Source organism: Phyllostomus discolor, chromosome 2 (assembly GCF_004126475.2).
Source record: "Phyllostomus discolor isolate MPI-MPIP mPhyDis1 chromosome 2, mPhyDis1.pri.v3, whole genome shotgun sequence".
NCBI lineage: Eukaryota > Metazoa > Chordata > Mammalia > Chiroptera > Phyllostomidae > Phyllostomus > Phyllostomus discolor.
The window spans coordinates 217,324,885-217,344,912 of NC_040904.2; the positions used below are offsets into that span (position 1 = coordinate 217,324,885).

General features: G+C 45.4%; 1 protein-coding gene, 1 long non-coding RNA gene and 1 pseudogene across 2 annotated transcripts in view; 1 reads left to right on the forward strand and 2 right to left on the reverse strand.

Annotated features, from left to right (window-relative positions):
* LOC114513560 overlaps positions 1–2,942 on the reverse strand; it is a 37,013-nt pseudogene extending 34,071 nt beyond the window's left edge.
* Positions 1–14,477, forward strand: LOC118499212. Its single transcript, XR_004901738.1, has 3 exons — positions 1–123; positions 1,169–1,175; positions 14,466–14,477. It is a non-coding gene; the product is annotated as an uncharacterized LOC118499212 (long non-coding RNA).
* Positions 10,659–20,028, reverse strand: part of LOC114513969 (histone-lysine N-methyltransferase PRDM9-like) — a 25,631-nt gene continuing 16,261 nt past the window's right edge. The window contains exon 8 of the mRNA XM_036019834.1: positions 10,659–11,267. Within this exon, the coding sequence (XP_035875727.1) occupies positions 11,202–11,267 (66 nt within the window). The 3' untranslated portion in view covers positions 10,659–11,201. The remainder of the gene's footprint in view (positions 11,268–20,028) is intronic.

Sequence of the window (20,028 nt, forward strand, 5' to 3'; positions counted from 1 at the left end):
TTGGATTGCACTACCACTGATACTGAGACCTTAGACATATAGTCAAACATTTCTATATCTCTGAAAGCTCACTTCCCTCATCATAAATGGTGACAGTTATAGTACCTACCTCATAGGGTTGTTGTAATGTTCGAGTTAATTCAGATAGATTCTTAAAGTCTGAAACATTGTGAGAATGAAACAAATGTTAGTTACTACTGTTGCTGTAGTTGGTAACTATTAAGATGATGATGAGCCTTGGTTGTTGTGGCTAGGTGGACTGAACGCTGGCCTGCAGACTGAAAGGTCACCAGTTCCATTCCTGGTCAGGGCACATGCCTGGGTTGTGGACCAGGTCCCCACTTGGGGGCGTGTGAGAGGCAGCCTATATAAGCGTGTCTCGCACATGTTTCTCTCCCTCACTTTCTCCCTCCATTCCCCTCACTCTAAAAAAATAATAAAATCTTTAAAAAATTATGATAATGTCAGACAGTGTGTTGAAGAGACCAGGAAAGGAAGGCATCAGTCCCCAGGATACTTTGTGCAGTTTCCTACATTTACCTGCATTTTTATCTACGAGGAAAATTTTGTTGTCAACAGGATTTGGGAAGTACTCACCTTCTGGTGTTTACTCTGTTCCCTTCTGAAGGCCACCCAAGGTTTCACTGAAAGATGATGAGAAATCAGTGTTTTGGTTGGTAAGTATTTCCAAAATCTGGCGATTCTTCCTAGGGACACAGAATTTTGAATGAGAGTAGTCCAAGAATAATCCCAGGATGATTGGAAAATGTTTTCTGAGGTATCATTAAGGCTTAGGCTTCTATTTGGGCCATCCACTAATTTTATTGGAATGATAAAAAACATACACAAAGTGTCATCTATGCTTCTTCCTATGTTCATAAAGCATCTATTACATTTATCAAAAAATAAATTGGCCTCTCCTTACAAAAATGTAATAAAACTAACTGCACAGAAACTCCATGTCTTCAACATAACCCATCCTCCATCCTGTTGTCTTCATTCCAACTGGCCTTGTCTGGGCTGAGGGGACCACGACCACCTGGCCTCCTTTCTCTGGTATCCTCCCCCTGGGCACATACTGGCCATTCACACCCTTCCTTAGTCATTAGACTCTGGTCAGCACCCACAGTCTGTCGACCCCACAAAGGTAATGCCAGTCAAGTTGAAGGTAACATGTTGACTTCAGCTGTGTTTCAAGCCCAGACCCATGAAAGTGGACAGACTCCACCATGAACACTCACGATACTGGACAGAATGGCACCATGACCGACATCAGGAAATCATATGGCGATCAACCCCTCCCCACCCTGGCCCTCCCCCACTCCCGTCATCACCACGGTTAACACTGTTCCCCGCCCGTCTCCATGCAGGCCATCAGCCAGGTGTGGGGACCCTCCTAGGCGGCCAGACCTGCCTCCCTCTCTTGCGCTGACGACTCTTCTGAATTAGTTATTTCTCGCTCACTTTATGTTCTTACACATTTACTGCTTATTAATGCATCTATAAATATACATGATTATGTTGCCCACGTGCAAGTTTACAGGAACAGCCCCTCACTGTGCGATACACTGTTGTGCATCTTGCTTGTTCTCTGCACCAGCAAACCTGTTCCCTGGTTATGTCCTGAGATGCCGCCTGACCAAACCAGGTCCGAGTCGGGAGGGCAGCGCTGGCTCCTCCCGCCGCTCACCTTGCTGCCTCGGAGCCCGTTCTTCATCCGAGTCCTCACGGTCCCCCTCCTGGAGCTCGGTGGCCCACCTGCGGCGGTGACACAGGAAGGTCGGTCGCGGGGCCCTGAGACCCGGAAAGAGACAAGACCTCTGTCCTGAAGCAGAGAGCGTGGGGGAGGGACACGCCCAGGAAGCCCGCGGGAGCGTCTGCAGTGAGTTGCCGTGAGCCCCGCACCCTCGTCAGCGCCGGCCCCGCTCTGACTCAGGAGCAAACTCCCTGCGACCCCTGTCCCTGCGGGAGGGAATGCGGGCGGATGGAGCCGCCAGAGCCGGAGCCAGCTCAGCGCCTGCCGGGTCTCCAGGCCCTCGGGACCAGCGCTTGCGCGCGCTCTACCTGGGCTGGTGAGCGCGTCCGAGTTCCTCTTCACGTCCCGGTACCCGCCTTTCTCCCCGTGGGCAGGGCGTCCGGAGAAGGGGTCGCGGGGCTGGATGGGCCGGGGCGAGCCGCCCGCGGGGGCGCCCTTGTCCCCGCCCCTCCCTCCGCGCGCCGCCTCAGGGCGGGCTGCCTAGGCCTCTGCCAGGGTGTCTGAGGGGCCCGTGGGCCGGGTGGGCCTGAGGCGGCGCAGGAACCGCGCTTCTCCCGGGGACGGGCCCGCAGGCGCCCCGGGGTCCGGAGAAGCCCGCGCGAGGCGCAGGCGCAGTGTCCGGCAGGCAGACCGCCGTCTCTCGGGCTGAGAGGCCCGGGGTCCCTCAGGACTCGATCTGCGTCTTCCGGGCGGAGGACACTCCGCGTCCCGGGGGGAGGGTCAGACCGCCGCGGCTGAGGGGGGTGGGGGCGTCTCACGAGGGGCGTCCGGGTCCCCTCCACTGAGTCGGTTTCCAGGACGACGGCATTCGGGGTCTCTGCGTTTGGGGAGATTTGGTCTTTCCGGGCGGGCGAGCTGCAGGAAGGGCGCCCCGAGCTGAGGGGAACTGGGGTTCCGGGCTGTTTGGGGGTCTGAGCGTTGGGGGTCAGGAGACGGGGGGTCCTCCGGGTTAGCGGACGCGCGCCCCTCGGTGCTGAAGGGGTTTGGGCCCCTCGGGAGGAGGGCATCTGGGGTCTCTCTGGCTGGACTGGGAAGGTCTCGGGCTGAGGGTTCCCCAGGGCCGGGCTCCCCGCTTACCGGTCCGTCTCCCGGGGCCCCTGCCGAGCCGCCCACCTCGGCGGAGCGCCCTCTCGGAGCTCCCGGGCTTCCCGCCCTGGGGAGGAGGTTCCATCCGCCAATCAGAGCTGGGATCTCAGGGCCCTGCCCGCCAATGGGCCGTCAGGAGAGGCTGAAAGGGCGGGGCAAAGGGGGCAGAGCCCTGTGGGTTCGGGATTGGCCAGCGGAAGACCCGCCCCGCCCCCCGGGGATTGGCTACCCTGGGTCTCCAGAGCGCCAGTCCTGCTGCATTCAGCTTCGTGGCCCGTTTTACCCCAGCTGGTGAGGGGTCCCGCCCCGCAGGAGCTGGGAGTCCCGAGACGGGGCCGGACCATAGGGTGGACGTGGGCCTCCTGCCGCCTGACAAAGTGTCTTTGTTCCTCCAGACTGTGGTCGGGATCCCCAACTCACATCTAGGCCCGTCCCTGACCCCGCCCCCCCCCCCCCCCCCGCCTTACCCCCTTTTCAAACCCACTTTCAGCCAGAGCTGCCGAAGCAGTGAGGACGCGGTCAAGACTGCATTGCATTCCGTGGAAACAAGTCAGTAAATTTTGAGCACGCAATTCATAGACACAAAATAACTCCCAGAGGGTCCAAACATTTAAACACAACAAATAGAATAATAAGTGTACTGGAAAACACACTGGGAGAATTTCATGTCTCAAGGAAGTGGTGTTATGATTAATGGGTGTGTTTAAGTAACTCAGGTGTAAAAACATTTCAGAATTAGGAAGAAGAGATAAAACCAAACAAAACTAAATAAATGTAGAAATGCTGGAAAAACCTACAAGTATTTTGCGTAAAAATAACATCAAATTTGAGTACAGGGGTCCACAGAGCAGGGTCAGTTTCGCTGCTACTGGCTTTCACGGAATACAGTGGGAAGAGTGTTTCTGGTCCTTACCTCGTTTTGAGCACGTAAATATAACTTGATTTCCATGGATCTGAAATGAGCCAACTAACTGTAATTATTACTGTGAAAGTGCATAAAGGGAAACCTCACTGAAGTGGAGTTGGGGGTCAGTAGGGGTGCTGTCACATAGCACCAGCTGGGGTCAATTACAGGAAACATTGTCTGTCACAGGCCCCAACATGAAGATGTACTGTGTGCTCCCAGGAGAAACCGACTCCCCAGCACCTCAGCCAGAGAGAAACCATCGTCACCCTGAACTGACACTTTTCTGCAATGCACTTTCATTTGAAGTGACCCCTCCCAACTTCCTCCTTTCTGCCTGTTAAATACATTCCTCTCCTTGTGGAGCTGGCCTATGATTTTTGCTACAGCTTTCTTGTCCTAAATTGCAATTTTGTTTACTGTTTCCAAATAAACTCCTTATCTGCTGGTAAAATAACTGACTGCTATATTTTTAAGGTCAACATAATTTGGTGGCCTGTATGGGGATCCAGAGGACTCCTGACATCTCTGAGGCTGATGAGCAAGCAGGTGCAGTGCCCTTGCTCTGAAAGACTAGGGGAAGGGTCCTTCGGTACAGACTCCCCAGTGATCATTTTGAGAATAGCCATCCAGAAATAACATCCTCATACCCTCTGACCCAGAAATTCCACTTTTCAAAATTTTCTTCTAGTAGCCCTGGCTTCGTAGCTCAGTTGGTTACAGTGTCCTGCTTATATGCCAAGGTGGTCAGTTCATTCTCCAGTCAGGGCACCTACAAGAAGAAACCAATGAATGAATACATAAGGGGAACAACTAAGTCTCTCTCTCTCTTTCAAATTAATACATGAAATGAAAAGTATTAAAAATTTCCCCCTAGTTATGCTTCCCTATGTATGAAATGAAGTATGTTCCATGTATTTTATCCAACACATATAATAACAGATATAAAGTTTTCAGTAGAAGAGAAATTGTTAAACTATGGTTTGCTCACAGTATCAAAGCAGGAGACAGCATGGGAAAAACTCTGAGACTGCAATGCTGTCACTGGCCAGCATTTCTCAGCCTGGTTGCCAGGAAACACCTTTTACCAATTCAGTAGAATAAATAGTAAACTGAGGCAGGGAGGAGGAAGGAGACAAGTCTCACATGCTAATTCAGCAGTCCTAAACCTGTTCTGATAATATTGCCAGGTGTTTCAATATCACAAGAAACACTATATTAGCAAGAAAGAAAGTCCTTGAAGTTCTATGTAACATTTCCAGTATCTGGGAAAGAAAGCCTTGAAACTGTGCTTTCATCCCAAGGCCTGAATGTGGGAGAGGGTCCCTGGTGACCAAAGAAAGAGTCCATAAAACAACTCTGGTTAATTGCCTACCTCTGGTCATTATCTGCTTTACGAGGGAGTCCTTGATGCTTACAGAGAGAGTCCATAAATAACCTTGGAAAGTGCCCCAGTTTTAATTAACTGCCTCCTGTCACATATTTGTTTTACAACAAGGTGAAAAAATAAGGTCTGGAGCAAGATAAGAATTGGGGCTAACAGACCCCCACACATGCCTAAGTGTGGGTAGTCACATTCCCCCCGGAAAGCTGGCACTGCATTTACCCGTTAATCAATTTGTAACTTTTTTTCCTCCCATCCCACCAACTATATAAGTCTTCAGAACAAAGCGATCTCTCTCCCTCTCTCTCCCTCTCTCTCTCTTTCTCTCTCACTCTCTCGGGCTTGGGGTGCTCTTGGCTGTCAGGCCACAAGGCTTCTGGCCACCTGGCATCAGGCTGCCCAGGGGCTTGCCACCCTGGTCTTCAGCTGCTCTTGCTTTGTTGTCTTGCTTTGCCCTGAAACTTTGCCTTTCACCCCCTACTCTATCCAGTCCTGTTCTCTGCCATGGGAACAGGCCAATAATAAACTGATTACCTACTACTAGATTTGCTGATATGTAATTCTTTACATGCGTCAGCGAGAAGAACCAGGACTGTCCCATCAACAACACTGTGTATCAGCTCAGCAGTGCTGCTTCTTAGTTACGTAGCATCAGACCTGTGAGGAGGCCCTGAGGTGAGGCAGCCCTGGGGGAAACTCCTTCCCCTGCTGTGCAGTTTAGGGCTTCTCTGCTCATCTGCAGGACTGCTGGTCTAGACCTTCATTTCCTCTTTGCTCGGCCGCATTTGCACATGAAGAAGTGAAAACTGGAAGAGGAGCCCCTCTGAACAAGGAGATCAGGCTGGGCGAGCAAAGAAAAGGCCTCTGGTGTTGTCCCCACAACAGACTAGATTATTATTATTTTTAAATTATGCTGTGTTTTCCTGTAGTACTCTTTAAGCCCAAACTGAGACGGCCTTTTTGTTGTTGCTGCTGCTTACTTAAATTATATATAAAAATAAAAATAATGGAAATCCTACCCAAACAGGTAATATCTGCTGTTATATTAAGTACATATGCTTCTAAAGAAGGTGGGGGTGTGTGGGCTGGGATGGGTGGAGGAGGGCAAAAGGGAAGACTTGGGAAAGTGTAATAGAATAACAATAAAAAATCATTTAATGAAACAAAGTGTATACCCTTCCAGACATCACTACTTGCATATTTCCATTCTTCCACTTTCTCTGGATTGAATTTATTATTCCGGGTCTGTAAGATGATGCAAAATTTGTGAATTTTCAGGCTCTGTCCCGAATGTGTGGATTTATCAATACAGTTTTCCCAGAGTGTTTTTTATGTACTATTTTTATTACCATTCGTTTCAAATTATTTTTTAACTGCAATTGTAATATAATTTGCGGGTCATTTAGAAGTGTATTTTATAATTTTTAAATATAAGGACTTTCTAGTTATCTTTTATTACTGATGGCTAGATTAGGTGCAATGATAGCATGAAACATACTTTATATCATTTCAATCTACCTTTGCTAATACTTTTTTTTGAAACTTGATCCTTGGTACAATGCGGTAAATGGGGAAAAAAAAAGCTCCTAGCGTGGTTGTCTGCTGCCATCTTGTGTTCATTTTCGGAATAACACTGTAGTGCAGGTCATCAGGAAAAGTTGTGCATAGTCGGATGGTTCTTTGTGAATGTTGAATCCAATTTGCTGCTCATGGTGTGTCTTACACCCTTACTGAATTTTGTGAGGTGGTCTCTTGTTTCTGAAAGAGGTATGCTCTAACTCTGGTGAGAGAGGTTTGTTAAATCTATTATGATTATAAGGTTTTCTTTTTTTTTATTCTTTTTTTTTTAAGATTTTATTTATTTATTTTTAGAGAGGGAAGGGAGGGAGATGAGAGAGAGAGAGAGAGAGAAACATCAATGTGTGGTTGCTGGGGGTTATGGCCTGCAACCGAGGCATGTATCCTGGCTGGGAATCGAACCTGGGACACTTTGGTTCACAGCCCGCGCTCAATCCACTGAGCTACGCCAGCCAGGGGATTACAAGGTTTTCTTTGTGTCTCTGTTCTATATAATTTAAGTTTATGATATTAAGTACATGGTGAATTTGGATCTTCTGGGTCAATTAAGCTTTTCGAAGCACTCACCATTTCTAGTCATGCTTTTTACCTCGAAGTCTACTGCATATTATGTAATTTTCATGTGATTCATGTTTCTGATTAAAGCTACTTTTGCATCATCCTATGTATCTTTTCCTGTTCTTACTCTTTTGATCTTCTGTCACCCCAATGTGTTAGGTAATTCATATTTTCTCCCAGTTTGTGTATTTTATTTATATTGTCCAAACAAGTTCTTTTTCAGAGTTGTCTTTCATTTTATGAAGTATATGTTATTAATGTATTCGTTACTTAATGCATTTCATTACATTCGTGTATTAGGTACATTAATATATAATGCACACAATGTATTATTACAAATACATAATGTGTTATGTACATAAAGTATATATATTAATAATGTATTCATTACATTAATACATTTAATGTATGCATTAAACTGCATGTCCACTAGTATACTTGATTCCTGGCTACTTTTGTTTAAATGGACCACTATAAATCAAACCTACGGATGAGGGGTGGGGTCTAAGTTCAGAGGCAGGACTGGGCTGGAGGTGAGAGGGGGCCACAGATGTGGGTGGGGCTGGGTGGGAGGTGTCGTTAGGCTGGCAGGCTTGAGGGGCGGACAGTTCTGGTGGAGAGATGAACAACTCTGCAGACTGGAGTTTAGGCGCTGCTGGTGCCAGTCTCCATGGTCACGAGGTGACACTCACAGGCTAACGCGATGCAAGCAAGGCGGTCCAGGGGCAGGAGGTGAGCTTCGTGTGGGCTATGAGGTGAGGGGGGTGGCGGGCAGATACAGCCACCCTGTGGGGAGCAGGAAAGGGGTCCAGACTGCGGTACACATCTCAGGTCCCAATTTAACTGACCACTTCCTGTGAGTCCACTTTTCTATATTAATCTACATTATGTTACATTTATAGACAAGTTTGGTAAGTGGGTATCATTGTGTGTTTTTTCTGAAATCCAAGAACAGGATGATACTTTTCATTTGTTAAAGTTTCTGTTATTGGGTAGCAATTTCCAATTTTCTTCACACAGATTCTATATATTGTTATTTCCAGGTTTTTTTTTAAACCTGCTTTGTTGCTAGCAAGTCTTGTTAAAAAATATCTTTAACTTAGTATCTCTACATATTTATTTCTGCGTGTTATTTCCCCATCATTGTACTAAATTCTGTTTGTGACACTTTTCTGTTGATTTGCATGAGTTCGAAGATAAACTTGCTCTCATGCAATGACGATCGGTACATGGTTGTAGCTGTATGTGAACTAGAAATAGCTAAAGCTTGAAAGAAAACAAGAAGTGAGGTAATGTGAGGAGCTAGGAAAATTTTCTTTGTTAGCCATTAATATATGAATGACTAACTAAAAAAAGAACACCCTTTTTAGCATTTTAAATGAGTTTAGGGCCTGGAAGCATGGTGTTCTAGAAATCAGAAGTATGTTGTTACGGGAAATGTCCCCCCCTGGTAGGTTATCTGAGGAACACAGAATTTAGCAAATGTCCACATTTTCAAAGAAAAAAAACTTGAGATGGTAAAATCTGGAATCTAACAGAGTAAGACTCTGTTCTAAGTGACACTATGAGTAAGTTATTAAAGGGATGTATGAGCAATGGAAAGAAGCAGGGATCCTCAGATGGCTACTCTGTTTATTCACAGTGTGATCTGGTCTCCTAAGTGGACAGATCTTCCTTTGCCTCCTGAGGTACAGGCTTGTTTACAATGGGAGGATCCAGTTCAGTTCCTGCCTCTGGCCTCTGGCAATGGGGGCGGGTGTCTGGCTCCAACTCCAAATTCTGGCCGTGGCATCCTGGTTACAGATCTGTGTCCTGTGTCCAGGGCCTGTGCTTGAGAGTCAAAATGTATTTGGTTGTGTGTCTGCAGTCTTGCACCTCTTAGGATGTGGCTTTGTGTCCTGGGTTCACATGTGAGGTCCATGTGCAGATGAAGATTTAGGTTGTGGTGTATGGAATCTGGTATTAAGGGTCTGGTGTCAGTCCCTGGCGTCTGATGTTTGGCCTTCAGACTGCATGGTCTGGGTTGGGTGTGGGCACGCGGCTCTGGGTTTGGGGCTTTTGGCCTGGAGTCCTGGTTTTGGTTTGGGTCTGCTCCAGGGTCCAGGTTTTGGAGTCCAAGTCTGTGTCCAAGGTCCTGAGTTTGGCTCTGGTGTCTGTCAACAAATGGTCATTGTGTTAAATTCAGTGTCAGTATGAGCCCCCAATTGTATTGAGTTGAGGTAGGTTAATAAAAAAGGTAGGAAAATTCCTTGGAAATGGAACGGGAAAACTGATCTTGATGGCTAACTAAGGCCTAGCAATTTATAGCCAGGTAATAAATTTGAGGATCTTATGTTCCCCGACCATGAACATTGGAGAGCAAATGGTTCAGACATTCCAGACCACGCAGGGGAAGACCCACCTCAGTCCTAGCCCTTCTCTGGTGACTCTTCGGAAGGAGAAATTCACCAGAGAAGAACCCTGACCACTCTGTGTGGTCACTGAGTTGCATCAGCACATCAAAGGGCACCCCTGGAAAGCTGAGTATTCTGTGGAGATGACGCTTCTAAAATATCCTCTAAAGTACTCAATGTTAGAAAACAGGTAAAACCCTAAAGACAAAGGATACAGCATGCACTGTTTGTTGAGCACACACCCACTTTCTCTTCTCTTCTTTTTTTAGTCATGTAACTTGCTTTGTTCCTTCGTATCTGCAAAGGTCCCAGGAGACTTGCAGCCAGGGGAGCAGTGGGCAGCAGCAGCTCATGCCGGGCTAACCCCTTGATCGTGTCTCCAAGGACCTTCTTTGTGTCTAACTTCTCTGTTTCCCAAGAAGCTACTCCGCCCATGCTAGCTCTTGTTGCTGTGATTTCACCTCTTCTATCTGAAGCCCCTTCTTTGTTTCACTGTCCATGGACTTAATATACAAGCTCTCAAAATTCCCTAGCTTTGTGTCATGAAATTTTTACTGCACGAAGTCAAGACTTTACACGTATGACACCTTGCCAGAGCAAAACTGCCTTGGGTCCAGTACTTTCTTGGTGATGGAATAACCAAATTTTGTCTATTCATTTACCTGTGGATGGACATTTGAATGCTTTCCACCTTTCAGTTGTTGTTAACAGTGTTGTTGTGAATAATCATGTTTAAGTTTGTTATAACATCTGTCTTCAATTTCGCAGATATGTGTTTCGAAGTGGAGTTATTGGACACAGTAGGGTAATTTTCTCAGGAAATGCCAAACCATTTTATATAGGATCTGCAATATTTTACATTTAGAAAAGAAATGGTCAATTGTTCTAGTTTTTGTTTGTGATTATAAACATTTCTCAGTTTTGCTTTCTCAAGTAGAGCCTTTGTAGGTACTGGGAAGTGTATTGCGCAATGATATAGGCATTGAATGTTCTCTCTGATTTTTTTTACCACTTATACGTACATATTCTCTCTACAAGGGACTATTCAAGTTCTTTAAAAATATAGATATCTCTCCATTGATGAGTTATACGGTTCTTTGATGTGGTAACAAGAGTCTTATCGAGAGTATGATATGCAACCATTTTCTTCAGTTCCATGGGTGGTCTTCTTACTCTGGGAATACCTTCTCCTGTGATTCAGAATTTTTTAATCAGGAGGATACCACATTTACTCATTTACTTTCATCGATTTTGCTTTGGAAGAGTATGCTATGATATGCCAACAGCAGCCTCATGCATCTCATGTCTAATATGCGTCATCGTGGCATCATTTAATTTGCTTGATTTAATATACCTTTTTTTTACAGAAACCTGCTTTATATTTTTAGACATTAGATGTTTATATTTCAAAGGTTTACAGGTTTAAATAGGAGGACAGACTGTTCTCTGGAGCATGATGTCCAGAGCCAGGCATCTGGAGTCAGGGACAGGCTTCGGACACGCAGTCCAGTGTCTGGTGTGTGGCATGGTTTGGGGTTAGGGTTAGGGGTTGGGGTTGTGGTTGATGCCATGACTTGTCTTTAACTTCATTTGAAACCTTTCTTTGGACTTTACTGTGACAGCTGTCGTCTCAGCATGCATTAAAAATCTGACCAGAACTCGTGAATATTTGTGTGGCCATTTTCGTGTTAAAGATGGATGAACATAGCGACATTATTGCACATTAGGCTTTGTCACTTCAAGAAAGGTGAAACTCAAGGGAAATGCAAGCAAAGGCCTGTGGCGTGTGTGGAGAAGGGGCTGTGACTGACCGAACGTGTCAGAGGTGGTTTGTGCAGTTTCAGGCTGCAGACTTCTCGTGTGCGGTTGCCCCCTGGGTCATAGGGACCAGCTGCAGTGCAGAGCCCTCCAGTCCAGACGTTAACTGAGGACAGACCACCTTATGGCACGTGGGAGCAGGGGACATACTCAAAGTATCCTAACCATTAGCGTCGAAAATCATCTGCACTGGCACAGTTATGTTAATTGCTTTGATGTTTGTGTCCCACAGAAGTTAAGCAGGGAGGCGCGGGGGAACACTTCTTGACCACATTTCCAAATGCAATTCTTTACTGAAATGTAAGGAAAACCTTCCAATCCCAAGACAGATTGGGGGAGGGGATGAACTGTTGATATTTGACACTAATGTGGAACAGGAGAGACTGTGGGCACAGGGAGCGAACCACCACCACCCACTCCAAAGGGCGGTCTGCACCCGAAGGAGGCCATGCTGTGTATGTGGTGGGGTCCTTAGGGAGTCCTGTAGTAGGAGCTCCTCACCAGAAACCAGGTGGTTACTTCCAACAAGCACTGCTCCCCGTCAGACCAATGGAAAGCACCACCTGAGGGAAGGAGTCCTGAATTTGTCAGCAGAAGACAGTGATCTTCAGACAGGCTAAGGCGAGAGCACACGTTTCTCTGTGGTGACCAGGAGAAAACGGTTGCAGCCTGGCTGTTCCGATTCATCCGCAGCACTCACCCACCCACCCCTTTGGATTGCCATTGGTTTCAGCCTTTCCAAAGTTCTCCTAATAGAGAAAATTTTGTGTAATTCTCCTAATGGAGAAAATTTTGTGCCATTCTGTGGAATGGCACCTGGGAGATTTCTCTGCTCCAATATGTAAAGATGTGGGAAGATGGAATGGTGAAGCAGCCTGAAAGATGGCAGAGGGCAGTGGAACAAAGGGGTGAATATGTTGTGTAGCCACGTTGTTGGGGAAAATGGAAAATGGGCCTGCCAGTGTGTCTCACAGTAAAAAAAACGAAGGAACCTGGTGGCCAGACCCGTGGAACAGTGTGTTCTGAGTGTGCATCTCTTCTGCCATCTCGTGGTCATTTTGGGGAATGACACCTTAGTGCAGGCCAGCAGGAAAAGTGGCTGATTCCAGTGGAATATCAGTGAGTTTCGATGGCAGTGGTATTACCAGGTGCATTTGAACACGTCTGAATGTAAGGACTGTCCCGGTAACTTGTGACTGGTTTCCAGATTAAGGGTGAAGGGAGGAATAAGCATGTCTTATGTGACATCTGTTGTAGCTGGCTTTGTAGCATAATAAAGTCAGGTTTTTAAAATTTCCAAATGTGCTTGAAAATTGTTTGTAATTGGCTTTGTCAGTTGCAGCTTCATTAAGCAATGAGAAGAGTAAAATTTATTTAAAACTTTCCACCCAGAGGTAAAAAAAAATAAAAGCACTATCGTTTCATGTACGTGCCCCTCCGCACATGTGTGTGGGAGTGTTTCCTCCACTGTGCCTGGACTTTGCTTGCCCTTTCAGGTTCCTCGTGCAGGTGCAACACTTGTACGTTTCCACTTCTGTTTCTGACATGTGCATTTAAGGGTGAAGATTTCTTTCTGAAGTTTTAGAGTCATTCAGCTCAAATTATTTTGTAACTCAAATAGTTGCATTTGAGTTATGACCTCCAAAATGAACCATTTTTAAGGTTATTTATGAGGCTATTTCATAAGTACCAAATGACAGAATTTTCCAGTCCCTCACTTTCAGTGAATTCCAGCTTCAGTGCTATGAGAGCAAAACACACACTGTACATGATCTCAGTGCTGCAAATCGATGTTGGGTGAAGCCTGCTTTGTGCCTGGTTGGCCAAAAAGTTAGTTTGGCCCCTACCACCCCCACCTTCATCCCCATCTCCTCATCCCTGACACGTGGCTGTGGTTCATGTACTTGTCTCTAACTTCATTCGAAACCATTTTGTTATGCTGTATCATGACAAATGTTGTATCAGCGTGAGTTAAGAAAAACTCATCAAAATTGTTGAGTGTCTGTGTGGCCATTTTCATATTGAAGGTAGATAAACATAGTAATATTTTTGGTACATTAGGCTTTGGTATTTCAAGAAGGATGAAAATGCCAGTAAACAGAAGAAAAGATTTGTGGCATGTACGAGAAGGTGTTGTGACAGATTGAACATGTTGGGAGTGGTTTGCAGCATTTTGTGCTGGAGGTTTCTCAGACGCAGATGCCCCAGGGGCAAACAGACCAGATGCAGTGGAGAGCCATCAAGTCCAGATGTTCGCTGAGGACAGACCATGTGAGGCCACACGGGAGACAGGACACATACTCAAAGTACCCAAATCAGTTGTCAAAAATCATTTGCACCAGGATGGTTACGGTAATTGTTTTGGTGTTTGGGTTCCACACTAGTGAAGTGGGAAAAAACCCAACTACCATTCTTCACAGCATTTCCATGTGGGATTTTCTTCAGAAACATAAGGAAATTCTGTTTTTTATTTCCAAGACAAATTGTGAGGGTGGATGAACAGTTGATACTTTACAACAACATGGAACTGGAGAGATCAGGAGGGGGGAGGTGGTGCAAAAGAATGGAACCACCACTGCCACTCAAAAGGGTGGTTTTCATCCAAAGTGTAGTGTAAGTGGTGGGTTAGGGTTAAGGTCAGGGTCAGGGTTAGGTTTAGGGTTAGGGACCCTGTGAGTGGGCCCACACTCACCTGGCCTTTATTGTCAAACCAACTGTCAGGTTGAAGTGAAATGTCCAGGGTAAGGCCAGCCCATGGAAAATTAGGTGAGTGGTGGGTGGATGCAGGGTTGAGAGGGGGTGTTTGAAGTGAGTGGGGGCAGGGAGCAGCTGCAGCCAGTCTGTGAGGAGCTGAAAAGGGTGCTCAGACTCTGTGAGGTAGGAGTGTGAGGTCTCCATATAAGTGAGCCATTCCTGTGGGACCACTTCTCGCGAGCACATCACATAGACCACAGACCAGCTTTGGGAGCACCTGACTTCTGGTCCTAGTTCAGTGAGTATTGCCAGGGCCAGCCTCACAGGCTCTCAGGAGGCAACGCTGAGTCTGAAGTTGAGGTACTTCAGGGGTAAGTGTTGTAAGCTACAAAATGAGAAGTGTTACCAGTGACAAAGCAAAGATCCTGGGAGGCTTCTTCCATGTCCCAAAGAATGTAGTTTGTAAATGGCAGACCCAGGCTCACATCACAGTTAGCTACCAAAAGGTTGGGAATTTCCTCTGTCAGAACTGTTGCCATGCACACGAAGAAGTGCAAATAACAAAAGGAGCCGTTTTGGCCTAAACAGTTAGAATTTTTTCCCTGTGGACTGTCAAGAGACCCGGCTGGACGAGTAAAGAAAAGGCTTCTGGTGTCCCCACAACAGTCTAGATTATTCTAATTCAATTGTTACAAGTATTCTATATAGAATTATTTATAATTCTATAAAACTATTCCACACTGTTCTGTGGTACTTTTCCCCTAAAATGAAAATGGCCTTGTTTGTTGCAGCTTACTGAAACTATACAGAAAAATGAAGTTAATTAAAATTCTACCCCAGGGAACATTAACTGCTACCACTTTAAGCGTATCCCTCCCAGACATCTGTACGTGCACATTTCCTTTCTGCTACTTTCCCTGGATTTGACTCACTACTCGGGGTTCTTTGTGTGGGTTCAGAGCCCTTGGAGCTCCAGCTTTTGTCCTTTTCCTGCTGTGTGCACTGAAGACGGCGTGTTTCCCTGTAGCTTGTGGTACATAGTGCCTTTCAGTTCAAATTACTTTCCGACTGCAATAGAGGCTTATTTGGGGGTTAATTAGAAGTGCGTCTCATAACTTCCAAATATAAGGACTTTCAGGTTACCTTCTGTTACTGAATTCTAGATTAACTGCAATGAGAGCAAGAAAGGCTACATTACATAATTCCAATCCTTTGAAGTTTGTTGAAACTTGCTTCATCGTACCACTGTGCTTCTCTGTTGCCATCTGGTGTTCAACTTGGGAATAATGCAGTGCAGGTCCACAGGAAAAATTGTGGGCGTAGTGGATCACCTAGGAATGTGGAATCCGATGTTATTTAGATGTGCGTTTCATCAGTTTTAAAACTAAGGACTTTTTAGAAACCTTTTGTTGCTGATTTCTATATTAAGTGCAATTAGTGCCAACGATAGCTTTACATAATTTCAATTTTTTGAAGTTTGTTGAAACTTGCTTTACAGTACAATGTGATCACTGAAAAAATGTTCCCAGTGCTCCTCTCTTCTGCCATCTGGTGTTCACGTTGGGAAAACACCTTGGTGCAGACCAGAAGGAAACGTTGGGTATTGTGGATCATCCCTAAATATTGAATCCAACTTTGCTGCTGTGTGTTAAGTTTATTTTTTTAGGATTCTATTTATTTATTTTCAGAGAGAAGGGATGGGAAGGGAGGGAGAAAGAGAGGGAGAGAAACATCAATGTGTAGATATATGTTAGAGATATATCACTCTGTTGCCTCTCACACACCCCAAACTGAGGATCTGGCCTACAACCCAGGCATGTGCCCTGACTGGGAACCCAGCTGTCACTGTTCAGTTTGTAAGCTGGTGCTCACTGTGCTGATCTACACCAGCCAAGGCTTATGTGAAGTTTTGTATATCTCTACAGGGTTTGTTTCTTTGTTTTTGGTTTTGAGTTTTTTTGTGTGTGTGTGTGGGGGGTGGGGGACAAGGTTGCAGGTTTGATCCCTGGTCAAACCACATGCAAGACTCAGGCAATGGCTCTGACTGGTGTGGCTCAGTGGGCTGGGTGTCTGCCTGCCAACCAAAAGGTTGCCAGTTCTATTTCCAGTCAGAGCACATGCCTGGGTTTGAGGCAGGAGACAGTCAGGAGGAAACTCCGGAGGTGTTCCAGGGACAAGATAAATGACATTGATATAGGGCAGAGACCCTATTCTAAGACCGGTTGTTTCTGCTTTCTGGAAAAGCACTGAATTATGGTGAATCATAACTGCATCTGTGCAGAAGATGCTACCTGACCCCTGCTTCATTATAATAGCATTATAATAAACCAGCATTGTGGGACCCCCTTCCCTCATAGTCAATTAGGGAAGATCATGGGAGACCACAGGTACAGTAGGTTTACACTAATATAACTACACGGGCAATAAAACCCTGCCAAAACTAGCCAAGAAATATTGCCCTGTGAGTATAGAATCCCTCCAGCCCCTGAGATCAGTCTCTCCTCCAAGTCAGCTCCCATGTTCTGTGGAGTGTACTATCGCTTAATAAATCTGCCCTCTGTCTGTCTGCTATAAACTATGTTCAGTTCTTTGTTTGCTATCATCAAGAACCTAGTTACCTGTGCCCACCTGTGACAGGTTGTGGGCCAAGTTGCCAGTTGAGAGCATGTGAGAGGCAAATGATAGATGTTCCAAATGAAAAATATATCAATAAATTTAAAAACTTAAACAAAATGAAACACAATTTTTATGTGGATCTCTATGTATTAATGGACCCTGTATTCTTTTCTATCAATCTGTCTATTCACAGGGCATTACTCCACTGTGGTACTTACTGTAGCTTCATAATACAATGTACCTTTTAATTCTTCCTTATTTTAACAGGTAAACTTAAATTGAGCTTCTTTTACTTTAAAAAATTTTGCTGAGCCCTGGTCAATGTGGCTCAGTTGGTTGGAGCTTTGTCCTGTTATGTAGGATAGATAGCAAACCGAGGCAAGGAGGAGGAGTAGGGAGACATGTCTCACCCAGTGACTCAGCCGTCCTGGGACTGATCTGATAATAGTGCCAGGTGTTTGGAACATCACAAGAAACACCATAGTGGCACAGGAAGAGGGAGTCCTTGAAATTCTAGGTATCGTTTCCACTGTCTGGGAAAAAAGCCTTTGAAGCTGTGTGTTAATTCCAAGGTCTGGTTGGTGGGTGGGAGGGGGTCCACAGAGCCCAAAGAAAAAGCCCAGAAGACAGCTTTGGTTACTTGCCTACCTCTGGTCACCATCTGTTTTATGAGGAGTCCCTAATGTTTACAAAAAGAGCCTGTAAATAACTTTGGGTGACTGCCCCAACTTTAACTGCCTCCTGTCACATATCTGTTTTACAACAAGAGGAACATATGGGGTCTGGAGTGAGATAAGGATTCAGGCTAACAGACCCCCACACATACCTAAGTTTGGGTAGTCACATCCCCTGTGGAAGCTGGTACCACTTTTACCCACCAATCAATATGTAAATTCTTCCCCTGCCCCCCATCCTGCCAACTACATACATCCTCAGGACCAAGGACCAAAGGCTCTTGACACTCTTACCCTTGCCCGTTGCCGCCCTTACCTTGCCCTGCCTGGAATCTACACCTTTCACACCACCTTGGCAAGGCCCGTTGTCTTCCATGAGAACGTATCACTAGTAAACCCTGCTTGCTCACTAGTAGACTGGCTGATCTGTAATTCTTTACTGCATCGTCAAGAAGAACTGAGTTTCTCCCATAACAATTCCATGAACCAAAAGGTTGTAGTTTGAGCTCTAGTCAGGGCACATGCCTAAGTTGCAAGTTCATTCCCCAGTGGGGACACGTACGAGAGGCAACCCTTTGATGTTTCTCTCATATCGATGTTTCTCTCCCTCCCTTCCCTTCTCTCTGAAATCAATAAGTAAGTCCTCAGGTGAGGATTAAAACATTTTTTGCTGATATTTTAATCTAATCACATTACATTTATAGGTAACTGAGAAATGTAGATCATTATATATTTTTCTATCCAGAATATGCTGTTGCTTTCCTGTTGTTCAAGTGTCTTTTCTTTTTTTTTTTTTAATTTATTTTATTTTATTTATTTATTTTCAGGGAGGAAAGCGGGGGTGGGGGGAAGAGAGAGAGAGAGAGAGAGAGAGAGATCAATGTGCGGTTGCTGGGGGTTATGGCCTGCAACCCAGGAATGTACCCTGGCTGGGAATCGAACCTGGGACACTTTGGTTCCCAGCCCGCGCTCAATCCACTGAGCTACGTCAAGTGTCTTTTCAAACAAAAGGTTTTATTTATTTTTAGAGAAAGGGAATGGGAGGTAGAAAGAGAGAGAGAGAGATCAGTTGTGTTTCACATGCCCTCAACTGGAGATTGAACCCTCAACTCAGGCATGTGCCCCGATCGGGAATCGAACTGGTGACCTTTAGATCTGCGGCATGGTGCCCAAACCACTGAGCTACCCCAGTAGGTGTTGTTCAAGTGTCTTTTATTGGGTAGCATGTTATGAATTGTTTCATACTGATCTTACACATTCTTGTTAAGTTTATTCCTGGCATTTCACCAGTTTTGTTGCTATTGGGTGTTTTTAAAAATTATATCTTTAACTTACTGTTTTGTATATAAAGGATATTTAATTATGCATGCAATTTGCCCTACACATTACTTAATTCTATTATTTGTAATAATGTAAAAATGGATTCTAATGATTTTCAAGGTAAGTAAGCTATCATGTAATAATAATTACCACATTATTTTAGTTATGTATAACAGAAAAGTAGCTAAAGCTTGGCAGAAAACACGAAGAAAGAAGATAATGTGAAGGGTTAGAAAAATTGTTTTTGTTAGTTGTAAGTTTATTAGTGACTAAACAAATTAGTAAAAGCATTCTTAGCATTTTAAGTGAGTTATGGCCTAGATGCATGGTGTTCTAGTACTTTGAAATCAGAAGTATCTTATAGGTGAAATTGTGCCCCTTGTAGGTAATCTAAGGAATTTATAATATAGCAAATGTCCACATTTTCAAAAGGTAAATTTTAGATGGTGAATTCTGGGAACTAAAAGACTAAGATTACTGATTCTAGTTGCATATAGGAGAGCTATTGAAGAGTGATGTATAGGCAATGAGAAGAAGCAGTGACCCTCAGATGTCTGCCATGGTGTATCACGGTGTGGTTCTGTCTCCTAAGGTATCAGACCATTTTTGCTTCCTGACGTTTTGAGGATGTCTTTTCAGCCTAGGACACTCGCCAATCTTTGCCAGATGGTGAACTTTTGTGGGTGTTGTTGTTCTTTAGGTCTCAGTTTGTGTCCTGGCTGTGCAAAGAGAGACCCTGTTTCAGTTCTAGGGAGCAAAGTGATGTGCGGTTTCCATTCTCCTGGACTCTTCATTGAGTTCCACCCAGAGCAGGGCTTTTCATTCCCAGCACTGCTAAGCAGGATAGACAGCAAACCAAGGTGGGGAGGGGGAGGGGGAGGGGGCACATCCCACCCAGTATTTCAGCAGTCCTAAGCGGGGGGGTCAGGTAAGGTTTTCAGAGGTTCCAAGGTCACAGGAGAGACCAGGATGAGCGCACCAGAAGTTGGAGGGGAGCCTTTGAAATTCTATGTACCATTTTCTCTATTGGGAAAGGAAGCCTTTGAAACTGTGTGTTAATCCCAAGATTGGGAGAAGGGCTGACAGAGGGGAAGCCTGGAGGCTTGCTGCAAACATGAAAGCCCTGAAACCCCAGCAGGTGGGGCACTCAGACTAGCTGGGGGCAAGCTTGCAGGTTCCTGTCAAGTGCATGTCACACATAAACCTGCTACCGCACTTTCACTGTGCTTGTTGTCCCTTGCCTGAAC